Source organism: Apis cerana, linkage group LG14 (genome assembly GCF_029169275.1).
Source record: "Apis cerana isolate GH-2021 linkage group LG14, AcerK_1.0, whole genome shotgun sequence".
Classification (NCBI taxonomy): Eukaryota; Metazoa; Arthropoda; class Insecta; order Hymenoptera; family Apidae; genus Apis; species Apis cerana.
In genome coordinates, this window is record NC_083865.1 from 8,976,907 (window position 1) to 8,991,636 (window position 14,730).

Below are 14,730 nucleotides of genomic sequence, written 5' to 3' on the forward strand. Positions count from 1 at the left end.
TAATAATTAAAATATACAGGTGTGGAAAGTGTGTTTCCTACGTGTTCTATTATATTATTTTCAGGGACACAAATTAGGAAACAAGTGCCGTGGCATGCACAAAGGTAGCGCTGAATAGCGTGGCTACCCACAGTCTCACCCGCAGTTACAAAAGGACGCTCAAAAAGAAAGAGAAATCCGGATGTAAACGAGACTATGTTTAATTGTAGCGTTCCTGTTTGAGCGTGCCACGGACCGTGCGAACGGCAAAATCAATTAAAGACCAAGTTTACGATATACAGACTGAGGTAGGCTAAATGGATCCTTCGGCGAGCCGCAAGTAATGTGATCAACGTGTACGATTCGTTTCGATTTAGTATTATTTTTAGACATCGTGCGTATCACGAGAGAAATATTACGTTGTTCATGAATACTGTTTTTTTTTCCCTTTTCTTTTGCGATTTACTTGTTCTTTTTTTTTATAGCGCTTCAGCGATTTCTTTCTTTCTCTTTCCCTTTTCCCTTTTTAATCACCGAACTGTAATAAAACGACGATTCAAATCGTTTGTGTTAATCGCTGGACAATCGATTTTTTAACTTGACTGATATCGTTTTACCACCGTTTTCTTCGACGTTCAATATTTCTTCCAATCAAATGCCATCGCGACCAAGGTCTCTTCTACTCTGTTAATATTTCGACCCGACTTCGAGATTTACGCGTGTTATACTCAAAGTTCGATTCGCTCTTATTCTCGAAGACGCGTCGATTATATATTCTACCGATATTGCTCGAGAGGCACTATATAATTCTTTGCAAGGAAATTTTTCTGTGAAACCCTTAGAATTCCCCCTATGGAATTTAGTTCCTAATGAAAAAAAAAAAAAAAGGAAACACACACGTAGTAATTGAAATCATCATCATCATCATTATTATCATCATGCGTTAATCAGTATTAACGAAAGTTCGTTGTCGCGCCTCCCTTGTTCACCCACACTGGCGTACGCTTTCTCTTTCACCCTTTAACACAAAGATCCTGTTCTTTGTTCAGAATTTAACGAACGTGTATATAACATTCAACCGCTTGTGTCTTATGAATTTTCATCGTATTTTACGTGCTAACTGCCTACCAAGAAACAACAACAAAAGTACACGGAACGACACTATGATGACACGTGGCTTTTAAGCCAACACGCGTTTAAAGGGGAACACGTGCGATCGATTATCAAATACGAACCATCGCGTTTCTAACCAAGAATTACAGAGGATTCGCTCGATATTTGTTAATTTTCAAATTCGATCGTTCACGCGTAATTGATCAACACAGAATTCTTCGGTGCGTATGTGTAACCAAGAAATTCGTTCATGAAATTTTGCTCACTTGGAACGACACTGCCATCATTTTTCGAGACGAGTCGACAGCAACAACGACAACAAACGTAAAAACATCTGGATCTTTCGGGACAACGTCGATCGCACAGTTTCCAATATATTACGGAAATATTCGTAAAAATCGTTGGCGCGAGCGAGCAACGATTTTTCACAAATCTCGAGCACTTAACAACGCCATATTTAAATGCCAAACGACAATTGTTTAACCGTGGACCGTGGAGTTGGAAGGTGCTTGAATCCAATTCCACGATCTATCCTCTCTCTTTTCTCGATCTTGCTAGAAGATCCTTTTCCTAAGGTATAAAGGGGGAATCTTGAAACTAACTTCCGCCTCGCTCGCGTGTGATGGAATCAGCGATTTTTCCCGACTAGGCCGAAGTTAGTTTCGTCGCAAGATCGTCTCTGTTAAAAATACTCTCTATGTACATGGTTCTTTAAGTAGAATTTTTTTTTCTTCTTGTTCTTATTCTTCTTCTTCTTCTTCTTCTTACTATTAACTTTACCGTGTAATTTACCGAATCTAAGCTCCTTAGACGGGATATTTACGCGTCGCATAGAAAGTTTGTCGTACGTTTATCCACGCGTCTACGCGACGGGTGAATATCTTGACGCAACAGATGCAACATCCGTACAGTACTTCGATGCTAAGGATGAATCTTTTTCGAGCGTCGTGGAGGTGCCACTTCCTGTTTTTTTTTTTTTTTTTCTTCTTTTTTAACGTTAAGCTCGTTCTTTGTAAGTTAGAGGCTGCTTAGGGGATGGTGGAACCATCCGCCCAAATGAAAGTCTTTTCGAGAGAGCTGTAGCATTGTTTAGATGAATAATTAAAACGTTCATTGCAGTCGAAAGTGATCACATGTATCGTCTAGCGAGATAAGTAAAATAACGTAACATCTAGTTTTTAAAACCGAAAAATTTCACAAATTGTACAAGCTCAATATTAACTTAACGACGACTGCAACGGATCGAACGAAAGCGTTTTAAGCGTTTCTCCAGTTTTTCAATTTAGAAATACTTTTAGGAATTGATAATATCGATCGGTACGAGTCCCTCGTGGGGATTCGATCGAAATATGAATTACGGGCTTGTGCCAATCGTTGCGCGAGTCTCTCGTTCGTAGATCGAAGTTCGACCATGTTTCTAATGTTTCTTGATCTTCAGATTTTAGATTTCTGATCAATTACTGTACCGCAATGATGGCACGTCGGGATGTTGCATTATCCGTAGACAACCTGTTTCACATAGTCGTTGTCATTGCGAACAGCGAGTTTTTAACGTTAATGTTAATGTAACGGTAGATTACCGCCGCCCATGCAACGATCTTTGATCGATCGTTGGCAGATTGCCAAAAGAGAAAAAAAAAAAAAAGAAAAAAAAGAAAAAAAGAAGGGGGGGAGGGGAAAAGCGAAAAAACGAAAATGCAAAAAAAAGAAGGGAGAGAATACTTTGCTCGTACATTGCTCGTACGTAAGACGTGAGAAAGTGGGAGCACAAAAATCATTAGAATCTTTTTAAAAACGATGACGATAGGAAAGGAGAGTAGAGTAAGTGTGAGGATCGCGTGAAAGGGGAAAATATCTTTGAATGATTGTTTGATGAGAATTGAGAGAAAGAGATACGGGAGAGAAGGAAAGTCGAGAGTGAGGAGAACACGAGAAATTTCCGCTCTATCATTACCGTATTTACATACACATTTAGAATAGTGGAAAAAGTAAGCTACGTTTTTAGCGTAATATCGACGGAAACACAGATATCATCGTTGTTGTATGTATGTATGGGAAATCGAGGAACCGCGATGTCCTTTTTTTTCTTCTTCTTCTTCTTCTTCTTTCCTTTCCTTTCTCTTTTCTTTTCTTCTTCTTTCTTTTTTCCCCTCAAGAATGTTAAAGAAACATGTAATAATCGATTACTGTATGGACTCGCGAGACTATTTTATCCGATGGACTATATTATCCGTGTCATAAAAAAAAAAAAAAAAGGAAAAAAGTCCATTGAAAGGAACCAGAGAACGAGTGCCGTATAGAAATTCGCGCGAATCGCACGAACGATGGAAAAAAAAAAAGAAAAAGAAATTTACAATTGTCGTGTGCCGTTGAAAGGCACCGCGGAAACCATTTTTCTGGTGCTATTTTTATATATGGAAAACGTAGCCACGATTTGATATCGGGCACTCCTTCTCTCTCTCTACATTTTTGAAACGCGTCGAATAATAAAACGTAGGACACGAGAATTTTCAAACTGTTGCAAGAAAGAAACACTCTTTTTACTGCCTTCTAGATGAAAACCGTGGAAAATAAGTTGAGATTCTCTGAAGTCCGCCGCCCTTTCCAGTAATCCAAGTTTTCAACAAAAATTAAAATTCTCAACAATATCTTAACGATATGTAATAATTTTTAGTTATTTATCAAATAGATATTCAATAATGAAAAAATCGTTTTTTACGTTAAATATTTTTGATACGAGGAGGAAATAGGAATCGAGGAAATGTTCGATATATTACTATTAGATCTTTAATTAATTATCTTAACGAAGACGCAAAAAAAGATATTATTTTTACGCGAAAACATTGATTACTGGTTATTAGATGGGCAATGGCTACTGAATGAGTTTTAAACGATTTATTGTATTATTACAAATAATTATATACATATAATTTAATAGGGTATCGTTAAAGAGTTTCCTTGCATTTTCTTCGTCTGCTCAATATTTTTGGAATACCCTCAATGTTCGTGGTTGGGTGTTCTTCCTTGTTTCTTTTGCTGAACTTCAGCAGCCATTCCATTCGAAATTGTTTTGTGGAAAATCACGAGGAGAATGGGACAAGTTTTTCGATTCCTCGTGACTTTCCAAAAATGCATTTCGTTTCGAAGAATGTCGAATTTTTTTTTTTTTTTTTGATCGGAGTTGTGCAAGTATGCGAATGCGGTGTACGCCATCGACTATGGTGTTTTTACGATTCACCGATTGTGTTTGTTAAAATTAATTATTATTATTATTGCTATTACAATGATTATTATTATTATTATTATTATGATTATTATTATTATTATTATTATTATTATATTATAAAATGAGTGTATCACAGTTTAAATATATCTATTTTATATTAAATCATCAACGTCATGAGTTATTTCTTTACACAGATCTTTTAGATCTTAGATAAAATATATTATTAATTCATATACATAACAGTAACGCGTCTTGCATAATACATATATCCATTAACATAAAACTATATGTAAGATAAAGTTACGGTTTAAACGATCATTCATCTGTTCATTCGATTATATCAACAATTAATTCTGTTATCTTTACCCCATTTGCGCATCACTCGAATGATCTGCTCCACTTGTGAATTCGAGGTGTTCTTCAAAAGTTGTATAATCTCAGGTAATAGCTCTCTAAAAAATACGTCACAAAGAGTTGATTGCATTAATGGATAAATAAAAGGATACACACTTTGGTTGCCTTTCAGCCACGATGCATTGAAACACGCCGCAACAAGCGCCACGTTTCCCTTCCCAATTTTCAGGACTTGGATCCATTCGTTCTAACACGTCGAATGCTTTCGCTGCGTACCAAAATTCACCGACTTTGTAACAATCGTTGGCTATCAATTGGAGCAGACTAAACGATTCCGTCGTTGTGTCCATTTTTAGGTATAAATCCCAAGCCAATTGGGATTTCTTGTTCATTATAACTGAATTAAAGAAATATATATATATAGTAAAAATAATAAGTAAAGATAATTAAAAATTATATCAATATTATTACAACAATGTGCCAGAAGACTTATGTAAATATAATCATTCTTATATTTCTCGTTTCGTATATTCAAGAACGCCTCTTCCGCTTCTTTGAAGTAGCCTGCTGCAGTTTGTGCTTGCGCATAATTGAAGTTGAAATTATCTTCATTGGAGAAATAAGTCTTTATTGAATTTAAGTACACGAGAACTTCTTCGAATTGACGGTACAGGAAGAAGCAAGATGCCATGCATTGTCTACCAGGTATGGTATCGCATTCAGATGCGGAGGAGCCCACTAATTGAAAATACTGTTGTGCCGTCTTTATGTTATCGCGCTGAAAATAATTCATCGATCGATTAAATTTATTTAATTTTACGTATATTTTATCTCCGAACTTACGGAATTCGTCTCTTGCCCCATCACTGCATTAACTATTCCTTTTAAAATATATTCTTGTGGCACGGCTGGTTCAAGATCTTTGATTAATTCGAATGCTTCTCGCATGTCGTCTTGCTTTAAATAATAAATTACTAAATTCAGTCTGGCTTCTGGTATAACATCCACCAAATTGGGCAAAATTTGCAATGCACCTTCTCCACCTTTGAAAACCTAAGAAAGGGAAATAAATTGGTTATAAAAAAAAATTCGTAAATGTATAATTAAAAATGTATAATATTACGCACAACCGCGTTGTGGCGTATAAGATCGTGACTAAAGCTGAAAGAGTTGGACATCTTTTCTATCAATTGTTTCATCTCACTTTGTGCAGCGTTACCATTGTATAAACGGAAGTGATTGCACGCTTTTAAATTTATTGCTATTGCACTGTCGGGATATTTTTGCAAGTAAACTTGAAGGACTTCTTGAGCTACGTCATAATAATCTAATTTGTAATAACACAAAGCAACGTATACGTTTAGCGCAAAATAATCTCTGTAAAAAAAAAAAAAGAGGAAACATGAGTATGATTTGAATAAAATTTTTCAAAAGTCTTTTCGAAAAGCGGAAATGATGGGGAAAAGGAAGGAGAAGGAAGCGGATACCTGGAATTTCTTAATTCTTTGATCAAGCAAACGTCTGAATTTTTATCACTTTGATTTTCATCATTGCTGCTCGTATCATCGCTATCAAAATCCCTAAAGAACAGCTTGATTTTAAATATCGAAATTCTAATTCATTTATCAAACAGAATAAAAAGAAAAAACAGGTAGATTACAACCTGTTCTCTAACAAAATCTTTTTGTAAACGTCGATGGCCTCTTGATAATGTGCTCTGAGATAATGAATGGATGCCAAGCTAAGTTGATCCTCTATTACATCCTCCAACATGTGATGATACTCCATTAATTTCGCCTCGTTGCCCATTTTATGCGCCAAATGAAACAAAAGTCTGTTCTTCAATTTACTGTGCGGTGCATCCTCCAGGAGTTTTTGTGATTCAGGGTACATTCCAAGAAAGAAATAACAGCATGCCAAATTTGTCGAGGTATCCGCCGGTATTTCGTCTCGTTTTTGTAAATTTTCGTAAATCGTAGCTGCACGTTTGTAATCCCCCAAATGAAACGCGCAATAACCCATCCATAGCTCGGAGTTTAAAGTACTTTCTGAGGCGTTGTTGAATTCCAAAAGTGTTAAAGCACCTGTGTAATCGCGTTTCTCTAAAAACTCCTCTAATTTGGGTATTTTTTTGTCCGATGTAGATCTTTTCACTCCTTCGGAAGACGCTGGTTTAGCTCTTGATAATATCTATCACAAGTTTTTATTGTAGATATTAAAACAAATTCATTTCGAAAAAATCAATTATATATTATTGAATCAATTGGAAATAATGCGAATTATTGAACGTAAAAAAATGTGATTTTTAGAACATCGATAAATAATATATATTAAAGAAAAAAGAAAATGCGATGCACAATGCAATGTTTACCATTTTTAGTCACCGTTGCTAATAGATACATAAATATATTGATTACCATAAGATCGCAAAAACGAATAGACATTATCACTATATTAGTTTAATTTGGATATTACTTATTCGGGAAAAATTATTTGATAAAATGATAAATTGTTAAGATTAAACAATTTTTATTGTATATTTAAAAATTTCAAATTAAATTTTTTAGTTCCTTCCTACAGATGTCAGTTCAGTGGTGATAAAATTTAAGTAACTTTGTTTAAGAATTTATATGTATATTTTATTTTTAAGAAAATAAAATTATACACGACGTGACACTTTATATCATAACATCATTTGTAATAATTATTATTTCTAAATATAAAATTACTGAAATAAATTATATTGTAAAAAAAATTTTTTATTCAACGAGTTAAAATATGTTCCGCTTCTTAATTTGTGTAAATTTGAATAGATTGTAATTAAAATTTTTTGTACTTGACGAAATTTACATTAGGCTCGATATATGTAGAACTGATAGAAAACAAAAATTGTCAGAACGCGACTGACTGTCGTGGAGGTTACATCGCCGGTGGTGTTTGCGCATTTCTTTTCGTAATGTTGGAAGGTGTCAAACATGTTTTGTTAGTGCTTTCTGGTAAAGGTGGTGTTGGAAAATCAACAATCAGCACACAATTGGCACTTGCACTTAAGGAATCAGGTTTTCGGGTAAGTTTCAAATTTCTTGATAGTTGTAGGTTATACTACTTATATATTAAAAATATTATAGGTTGGTTTGTTAGACGTCGATCTTTGTGGACCTAGTGTGCCTTATTTGTTAAATTTAGAAGGCAAAGATGTTCATCAATCTTCTGACGGGTATTGAAAATAATTATTGTCCATTCTTATAAAAATCACTTCTATAAATTTATAAAATTTATAAAAGATTATTATGTATTTTTCTTCATATTTATATATATATATATATATATATGTATATATATGTATATATATATATATATATATATATATATGTATATATATGTATATATATATATATATTATATACATACATATGTATATATATTATTTATAAAATATAATTATTAGTTATTAATAATTAATAGTTATATTATTGATATTTTATTATGTAGATGGGTGCCAGTGTTTGCAGACAAGGAACAAAAACTGGCTGTCATGTCTATAGGATTTTTATTAAAAAACCAAAATGATAGTATTGTTTGGAGAGGTCCAAAAAAAACTGGAATGGTTAAACAATTTTTAACAGATGTTATTTGGCAAGATATTGATTATTTAATCATTGATACACCACCAGGAACCTCAGATGAACACATCACAGTAATGGAAAACTTAAAGTACGGTTAAAATTTGTTTTGTTCTTATTTATTTTTGTCACACTAAATATAAAAGAAAAGTATATAAAACATTTTATAGATTTGTACTATTTATAATGTCATGTGCTTTTAGTCTCTACACATGACTATGATTAATAATCATGTGACATTCAAATGAGGTACATTTCTTGTTAGATAAGGATTAGTCATGAGATTGATAAGCTTACACAATATATTTGAATGTGTATTAACAGAAAATATTTCAACATATAATGATAGATCAAAGTAAAATAATTAAATATTTTTTCAGAAATGTTAAATGTGATGGTGCACTTATAGTAACTACTCCACAAGCAGTTGCAGTGGATGATGTTTTACGAGAAGTAACATTTTGTAGGAAAACTGGGATTCATATATTTGGTATTATTGAAAATATGAGTGGTTTTGTCTGTCCATCATGTTCAGTTAGTATAAACTATATTTACTTAAATTATAAAAACAAATTTTTTATTTACATAATATTATTTATAGGAATGTACAAATATATTTTCCGCGGGTGGAGGAATAGCTCTTTCTAAAATGGTAAATGTTCCATTCTTAGCAAAAGTGCCTATAGACCCACAAGTGGGAAAACTAGCACATACTGGTCAAAGCATTCTAGTAACATTACCTGATAGTCAGGTAGCACAAGTGTTTCGAAAGCTAGTCGAGGAACTTACCCAGAGCAAGGAAGCATGAAAAATTTGATCTCATGTACACGGTGTTCTCAATGAAATACTGTACTTGTTCGTGGCGATAATATTAGCCCTCTGCGAACTTTCGCATTTTTTTAATATTTTTTAGTAAGACTAAAAATAAGATAAATTAATTTGAAAAGAAAAAAACATTCAGGTTTTAGTGGAAAATATATTATCATGACATAATAAACATATGAGACATATGTAAAATATTTGTATACAAATAATATATAGGATCATAAGGGGATCATTTAATTGCATTTTACTTAAAAGAGGTAGAATATATGTGTACAAATACAACGATTTTTATATAATAGCATTTATGAGAAATATATAAAAGATTTTGCACATTGTAACAAATTAAATACATGTGTGTATATATAATTCAGTGTCAGTGTTGATAAAACATTTACATTTTACATTTTAAAGTTTTTGTACAAAAATGTGAATAGATTATTATAATATCATTGTATAATGTATATACATTAAAATCTGTAAATCTATGCATTATTCTACTTACAAGTTTTTTTTAAAACTCAATGTCAATGTTCGTTTATTTACGATTTTTAATTATTGTACACATGTTCAAAAATAAAAAGATATATATTTCCCCTACTTTGGCTTTTACCTATCTATAAAATAATGAAAAATTTATTAATTTGATATTCGTTTCAGATAAGCTGTCCAAAGTTCTTTTTTGTATTGTAAAGTAGCAGCCAATTTATCTTGAGCTTCAGTAATACCTCTACCAATTACAGCTAAATCAGCTCCAGAATTTACAACAGATTCTGGTATATTGTACTGTTGCCCTAAATTATCAGAAGTTTTCGACAGTTTCACGCCTGGTGTCAATTGAATAAGTCCCAAATTTGAGAAAATATTTGATTGACAAACAATTCCAGTCACCATATCCGAACTTTGTGCGATAGATACAGCGCTCTGCGCATATTCATTAACCGTCAAAGCTCCTTTGGAAGACATTTCCGCTAATATAAACAAACCACGAGGTTCATTTATATTTTTTAAACTATTTTTCAAGCCATCTATAATATTTGGACCTGCAACTGCATGCACTGTAACAATATCTGCCCATTCAGATATTTTATAAATGCCTTTTTCATATTGTAAAGATACCGTATTTCCGATATCGGCAAATTTTCTATCTTCCATTAATAAAAATTCATGTTTTTTAGCTAAATCTTTCAAACGTTTAATAAAATCATAGCTAAAATCTTCTAATATATCTACATGTGTTTTAAATAACACAATATGTGGTCCTATTAAATCAGCTATTTCTATAATATCATTTGCTTTAGTTAAATCTGCTGCTAGACATATAGTGGATTGCTTTGTTTCCATCAAATTAAACAACTTGGAAGCAATTGCATTTTTGGTCTTTGTGCTACGAATATGAAATGGAGTTTTTAACCGTTTATCTGAAATTTTTTAAGATAAACAATTCAATTTATATAACAAATAATCAATTTATTATTAAATATTTTCTTACCTTGAACAGGAATGATTGGTGCTTGAAATTTTAATAAATAATCGGTCACATTTTTAACTATTTTTGGAGTAATCTTGTTAGCTTCTAACAAATATGCCATAAGTCTAGTAGTTGTATATAAACTCCTCATTCTAATTCCATGATGCTCTATATTTTTCTTACCATTTTGTTCTCTATCAATTACAACAAATGTGTCTGTTACTTTTAAACCTTCTTTTCTTAAAATAAATGCTGTTTCTAAAATACTGCTACCACTTGTAACCACATCTTCAATAATCACACAATGATCTCCTTGCTTAAAATTACCCTCTATGATCTTTTTTGTACCATATGCTTTTGTTTCTTTTCGTTTTATTAACATGGGCACATTAGAGTCTGCAGAAATTAATGTTGCTAATGGTAAAGCTGTATAAGGAACACCACAAATTTGTGTTATGTCTGAACATTCTTCTGCAAATGTCCATAGTATTTTTGCCAAGCGAACCTATATGTAATAATAATAAGATAAATGTAAGTATTATAAATATATTACCTTATATTACTTTGAAATATATATAAATGTTTGAAAATGATTGTAATCACTACAATAATGTTTACCATTATTTTTGGATATGATATTAATACTCTTAGATCAAAATATATTGGAGTTTTAAGACCAACTTTAGTTACAAAATCACCAAATTTAAATGCATCTATTTCATAAAGTGCTATAGCTAGCTCTTTTAATTCAGCATCCATTGCATCTAAATTTTTCAACATGGTTTCAATTTTTAATACAAACACAAAATCTTGAAAAAAAAAGACGAAATCGCTTATTTAAAAATTAAGGTTAGTTATTTTTTATCATTTAATTTTATAGAATTTTTATTATATTTTTATTGTATTTTCTAGAAGATTTTTAATTTCATATAAAAATATAAATTCAAATAACAGACAAAATAATTATATTTAAAATAATGAACTGATATCAATCTTGTGATTATCAGATATTTATCTTACTTTATACTTATATGTGACATACTGAAAGCAGAGAACATGTAACAGCATAACATATAATATAGTATATAAATCAACAGGTATAGTATTGTATCAAGTTTTTCAAGATTTAAATCATTCGCAAACTTAAGTGTTGTCTTTTTTTTTTTTTTTCTAACAAATGATAAAAATTCCATTCAATTCAATACTATTCAGAATATAGTAATATAATAATTAAATAATAAAAATATTTTCTTATAATAATATTGGGTTAAATGTTAATAAAAAATCAAACATATATTAATAATATTTTCTTTATTTTTCGTTATTCAATATTGCTGAAAACTTGATTCTCATTATGGCAAATGAATATCGTAAAAATACATTATCGTACTATGTTTGATAATATTTAAAATCGAATGTTTTTCGAATGTTTTCCTTATTTTATTTATTTCCCCAACCCCAAAGACCTTTAACAAATCCTGTAAGACCAGCTTGATCGCCACCTTTTTTAGCTTGATCGCCAAGTTTTTCGCTTAAATCAGGAAATTCAACCATATTGAAAGCTAAATCGAAAAAGAGTGGTTTGCAAGGAATAGGTTGCATAGATGGTGGCAATTTGTAAACGTTAGGTTGTTTCGTAAGAAGCGCATTATCTTCTCTATATTCGTATAAACGTTCATACAGAGGCTTTTTCGTTTTCGTGTATTTATTAATACCAGATTCTTCTTCTTGTCCATCTTCTAAAACACTGTGCGCATGTGCTGCATACTTGGCACCTTCTATAGAAATTTCTAATTTTTGGAGAGCTTCTTTTAATGATTCTGGAAGCACTTTATCATAATTTTCAAGCGCATCTTTTGCATGTTGTGCAGATCTTTGATATAAAGCCATAGCGTCTCGCCATCGATGAAGATTCGCTAACGATTGCGCCATGTAATAACATCTAAAAGCTCTGTAACCCTTTGTTTTAGCTTCCTGCTCGCGTACAAATTCTTCATCATCTTGTAGCTGTGATATTTCAACAAGATTATGAAGTGCTGCTTCGTATAATCGTACAATATCCTGTGGTTTCGTTTTTGCAGATTCTTCCGCCGCTTTGATCAATGCTAAATTTCTTTCTAAAGTACGAGACAATCTGATATATTGTAAATAAGTAATTAAATGTTGTGGAGGAGATAATTTATCATTATCTTTGTTCTTTAATTCATTTTTAAATAAATCTCGTACAATTGAGATTGCATCTTTACAATCTATTAAGTGTGCTTCCAGTAAATCAATTTTAGCTTGATTTGTTGCTGCTTTTTCTAACGTTTGATTTAATCTAGAATCAGCAATTAAAAGACCAGCTGCTCTTGGTGGTACTACACCACATGATTGACCACGCCAAGTCACTTCTTCAGCATTTGCTTGTTTTTCTCGAGTTTGAGCTATCAATGAATCTAAATTGGCTAATAATTCGCCACTTAGTTGTCCTCTCATTTGCATTAAGTCATCTATGGCAGTGGTATCTCCTATATTATAGGCACAATATCTAAGGCTCGGAGCAAGCTCCTCAACACGAGCATTGTACATTATTTGCTCAGATTCTGATAATGCGGAAGCTAGTTTTCCATATACTACCTGAGCCTTTTTCAAATTTTCCATTGCTTTTTTCCAAAGTTGTAATTCAAAATGTAAAGATCCATGTATCCATGCGACATATGCTTGAGCTTCTAATTTTGTTCTTGCATCACAATTAACACTCTAAAATATATATTTGCATTAAAAAATCAATATTTGGCATCATGAAAGAATATAGCTTACCTCTATCAATTCTTGTAGTTGTAAAGAATATGTAGCAGCTTTTCTTAGCCTAGATATCAAATGAAACTTTTTCCTTGGTTCTGTGTTAGATTCTTGTCGTAGCTGCATAGCATAACTCCAAGCACGTTCTGCCATTATTAAGGGAACTTGTAAAAATTTATCATCAGTAACCATTGCAGGTAATATATCTCTTCTTTTAAAATGACGTTTGTCTCCTTGTGGAACTTTTAAAACTTTTCTAAGACGCCTAAGTCTTCGTGAACAATAACCACGATATCGCTGATAATCACCATGTCTTAATCCATGTTGTTGTTGTGCTTCTTTTATAATTTTTAAAACTATTTAATTGTCAAGGATATTATTGTTAGAAATACTACAATAAGATTTACAAACATAAAAGGAAAATGATGATTATTAATTAAATGAATTGAATCACGTTTCAAAATAAAAATATAAAATGTAAAAAATAATTTTTATAATATCTTTTATATTTGTACATTTATTTAAATTATTTTTTTCATTATGATCATTAGAAAAAAATTTATATAATTATGAACGAAAAAAAAGTGAAAAATATAGGTTAGAAAATAACATATGGCGTTGACAGAACAATTTTCGTGTACCAAAATCTTTTTGAAAAGGATACTTTCCAACGAGTACGTCTTCTGTTCCGTCGACGTCGTATCATCGTTTATTTGATTTTCTCTCAATGATTCACTACTTTTTTCTTCCACAACCATCGTACTATAACCACGTATCCGATTTTCACTAGGTTTTTTAACCACAAATTCAACTGAAACCACAAAATATTTGTAGTTAGATGTACAATTCACATCTCTTCAAATGAAGACGCGGTAATTTTAAATGCAAGTCAATGCTGTAAATAGTGAAAATAAATTAATAAAATTTTAAATTGTACTTATTTGGAAAACTAATATAATTCCTATTTTTCGTAATAAAAATTGGCTTCTGATTTAAAAAAATTTTTAATTACTCGTTTTTTATTCTTGAAAATGTTCGAAAATTTCGAAGTTTTTATTTTTAATTTTGCATCTTCAAATTAAAAATCCAGGTAAATTCCTATTACGAATTTTATAAAATTTTTCTCAAGTAATTATTTATTATCATGAATTAATCAAATAATGTTCAATTATTCATTTGTATAACAACAAAATTATGAATAAAATTTAGTGAAAATAACAAAGAAAGCAATATTTCGAATCATATTTAAAAATAAATCCCATTTTAATTAAAAATTAGTGAAAAACATATTGTATATCAATAACATCAATTAGATATTAATCGTTAATAAATAATTAATTGAGAAGAATTTCATTAAA

The 14,730-nt window shown here is 31.3% G+C and overlaps 5 protein-coding genes across 23 annotated transcripts in view; 2 read left to right on the forward strand and 3 right to left on the reverse strand.

The window, feature by feature from the left end:
• Window positions 1-4,487, forward strand: part of LOC107998700 (prominin-like protein) — a 43,010-nt gene extending 38,523 nt beyond the window's left edge. For 17 of the 19 annotated variants that reach the window (XM_028667154.2, XM_028667157.2, XM_028667156.2 and 14 more), the window contains one exon: window positions 65-4,487. In XM_028667154.2, coding sequence (XP_028522955.1) covers window positions 65-77 — 13 coding nt within the window. In that variant the 3' untranslated portion in view covers window positions 78-4,487. The remainder of the gene's footprint in view (window positions 1-64) is intronic. The other 2 variants (XM_062084586.1, XM_062084591.1) reach the window with 1 other exon arrangement.
• Window positions 416-7,141, reverse strand: LOC107998701 (intraflagellar transport protein 56). Its single transcript, XM_017058110.3, has 7 exons — window positions 7,044-7,141; window positions 6,336-6,862; window positions 5,800-6,049; window positions 5,516-5,725; window positions 5,144-5,450; window positions 4,829-5,069; window positions 416-4,770 (listed from the first exon to the last, which is right to left on the reverse strand). Exons 1-7 carry the CDS (start codon window positions 7,044-7,046, stop codon window positions 4,659-4,661), a joined length of 1,650 nt encoding a protein of 549 aa, XP_016913599.1. The 5' UTR covers window positions 7,047-7,141; the 3' UTR covers window positions 416-4,658.
• Window positions 7,142-7,242: 101 nt separating this feature from the next.
• On the forward strand, window positions 7,243-9,717 carry LOC107998703 (cytosolic Fe-S cluster assembly factor Nubp2 homolog). Its single transcript, XM_017058113.2, has 5 exons — window positions 7,243-7,739; window positions 7,801-7,889; window positions 8,165-8,386; window positions 8,676-8,829; window positions 8,897-9,717. Exons 1-5 carry the CDS (start codon window positions 7,629-7,631, stop codon window positions 9,101-9,103), a joined length of 783 nt encoding a protein of 260 aa, XP_016913602.1. The 5' UTR covers window positions 7,243-7,628; the 3' UTR covers window positions 9,104-9,717.
• On the reverse strand, window positions 9,255-11,723 carry LOC107998702 (uridine 5'-monophosphate synthase). The gene is made up of 4 exons (XM_017058112.3): window positions 11,609-11,723; window positions 11,207-11,397; window positions 10,610-11,093; window positions 9,255-10,538 (listed from the first exon to the last, which is right to left on the reverse strand). The coding sequence occupies exons 2-4, from the start codon at window positions 11,366-11,368 to the stop codon at window positions 9,757-9,759; spliced, it is 1,428 nt and encodes a 475-aa protein (XP_016913601.1). The 5' UTR covers window positions 11,369-11,397; window positions 11,609-11,723; the 3' UTR covers window positions 9,255-9,756.
• A 159-nt stretch (window positions 11,724-11,882) lies between these two features.
• LOC107998763 (signal recognition particle subunit SRP68) lies at window positions 11,883-14,219 on the reverse strand. The gene is made up of 3 exons (XM_017058199.2): window positions 14,037-14,219; window positions 13,391-13,728; window positions 11,883-13,330 (listed from the first exon to the last, which is right to left on the reverse strand). The coding sequence occupies exons 1-3, from the start codon at window positions 14,128-14,130 to the stop codon at window positions 12,029-12,031; spliced, it is 1,734 nt and encodes a 577-aa protein (XP_016913688.2). The 5' UTR covers window positions 14,131-14,219; the 3' UTR covers window positions 11,883-12,028.
• Between the last annotated feature and the right edge of the window lie 511 nt (window positions 14,220-14,730).

Bases quoted from the DNA above. Each gene is read 5' to 3' on its own strand.
- LOC107998701 (XM_017058110.3), bottom strand. The intron at 6,050-6,335 runs GTTGTAATCTAC...TTTTTTTTACAG, and splicing joins AAGATTTTGTTAGAGAACAG to AGATTATTTTGCGCTAAACG. The intron at 5,726-5,799 runs GTGCGTAATATT...TCCCTTTCTTAG, and splicing joins TTATACGCCACAACGCGGTT to GTTTTCAAAGGTGGAGAAGG.
- LOC107998703 (XM_017058113.2), top strand. From the start codon at position 7,629: ATGTTGGAAGGTGTCAAACATGTTTTGTTAGTGCTTTCTGGTAAAGGT. The intron at 7,740-7,800 runs GTAAGTTTCAAA...AAAATATTATAG, and splicing joins TTAAGGAATCAGGTTTTCGG to GTTGGTTTGTTAGACGTCGA. The intron at 8,387-8,675 runs GTACGGTTAAAA...ATATTTTTTCAG, and splicing joins ACAGTAATGGAAAACTTAAA to AAATGTTAAATGTGATGGTG.
- LOC107998702 (XM_017058112.3), bottom strand. From the start codon at position 11,368: ATGTTGAAAAATTTAGATGCAATGGATGCTGAATTAAAAGAGCTAGCT. The intron at 11,094-11,206 runs GTAAACATTATT...TATTACATATAG, and splicing joins TATCATATCCAAAAATAATG to GTTCGCTTGGCAAAAATACT. The intron at 10,539-10,609 runs GTAAGAAAATAT...AAAAAATTTCAG, and splicing joins ACCAATCATTCCTGTTCAAG to ATAAACGGTTAAAAACTCCA.
- LOC107998763 (XM_017058199.2), bottom strand. From the start codon at position 14,130: ATGGTTGTGGAAGAAAAAAGTAGTGAATCATTGAGAGAAAATCAAATA. The intron at 13,729-14,036 runs GTATCCTTTTCA...ACAATTAAATAG, and splicing joins GAAGACGTACTCGTTGGAAA to TTTTAAAAATTATAAAAGAA. The intron at 13,331-13,390 runs GTAAGCTATATT...TATATATTTTAG, and splicing joins AACTACAAGAATTGATAGAG to AGTGTTAATTGTGATGCAAG.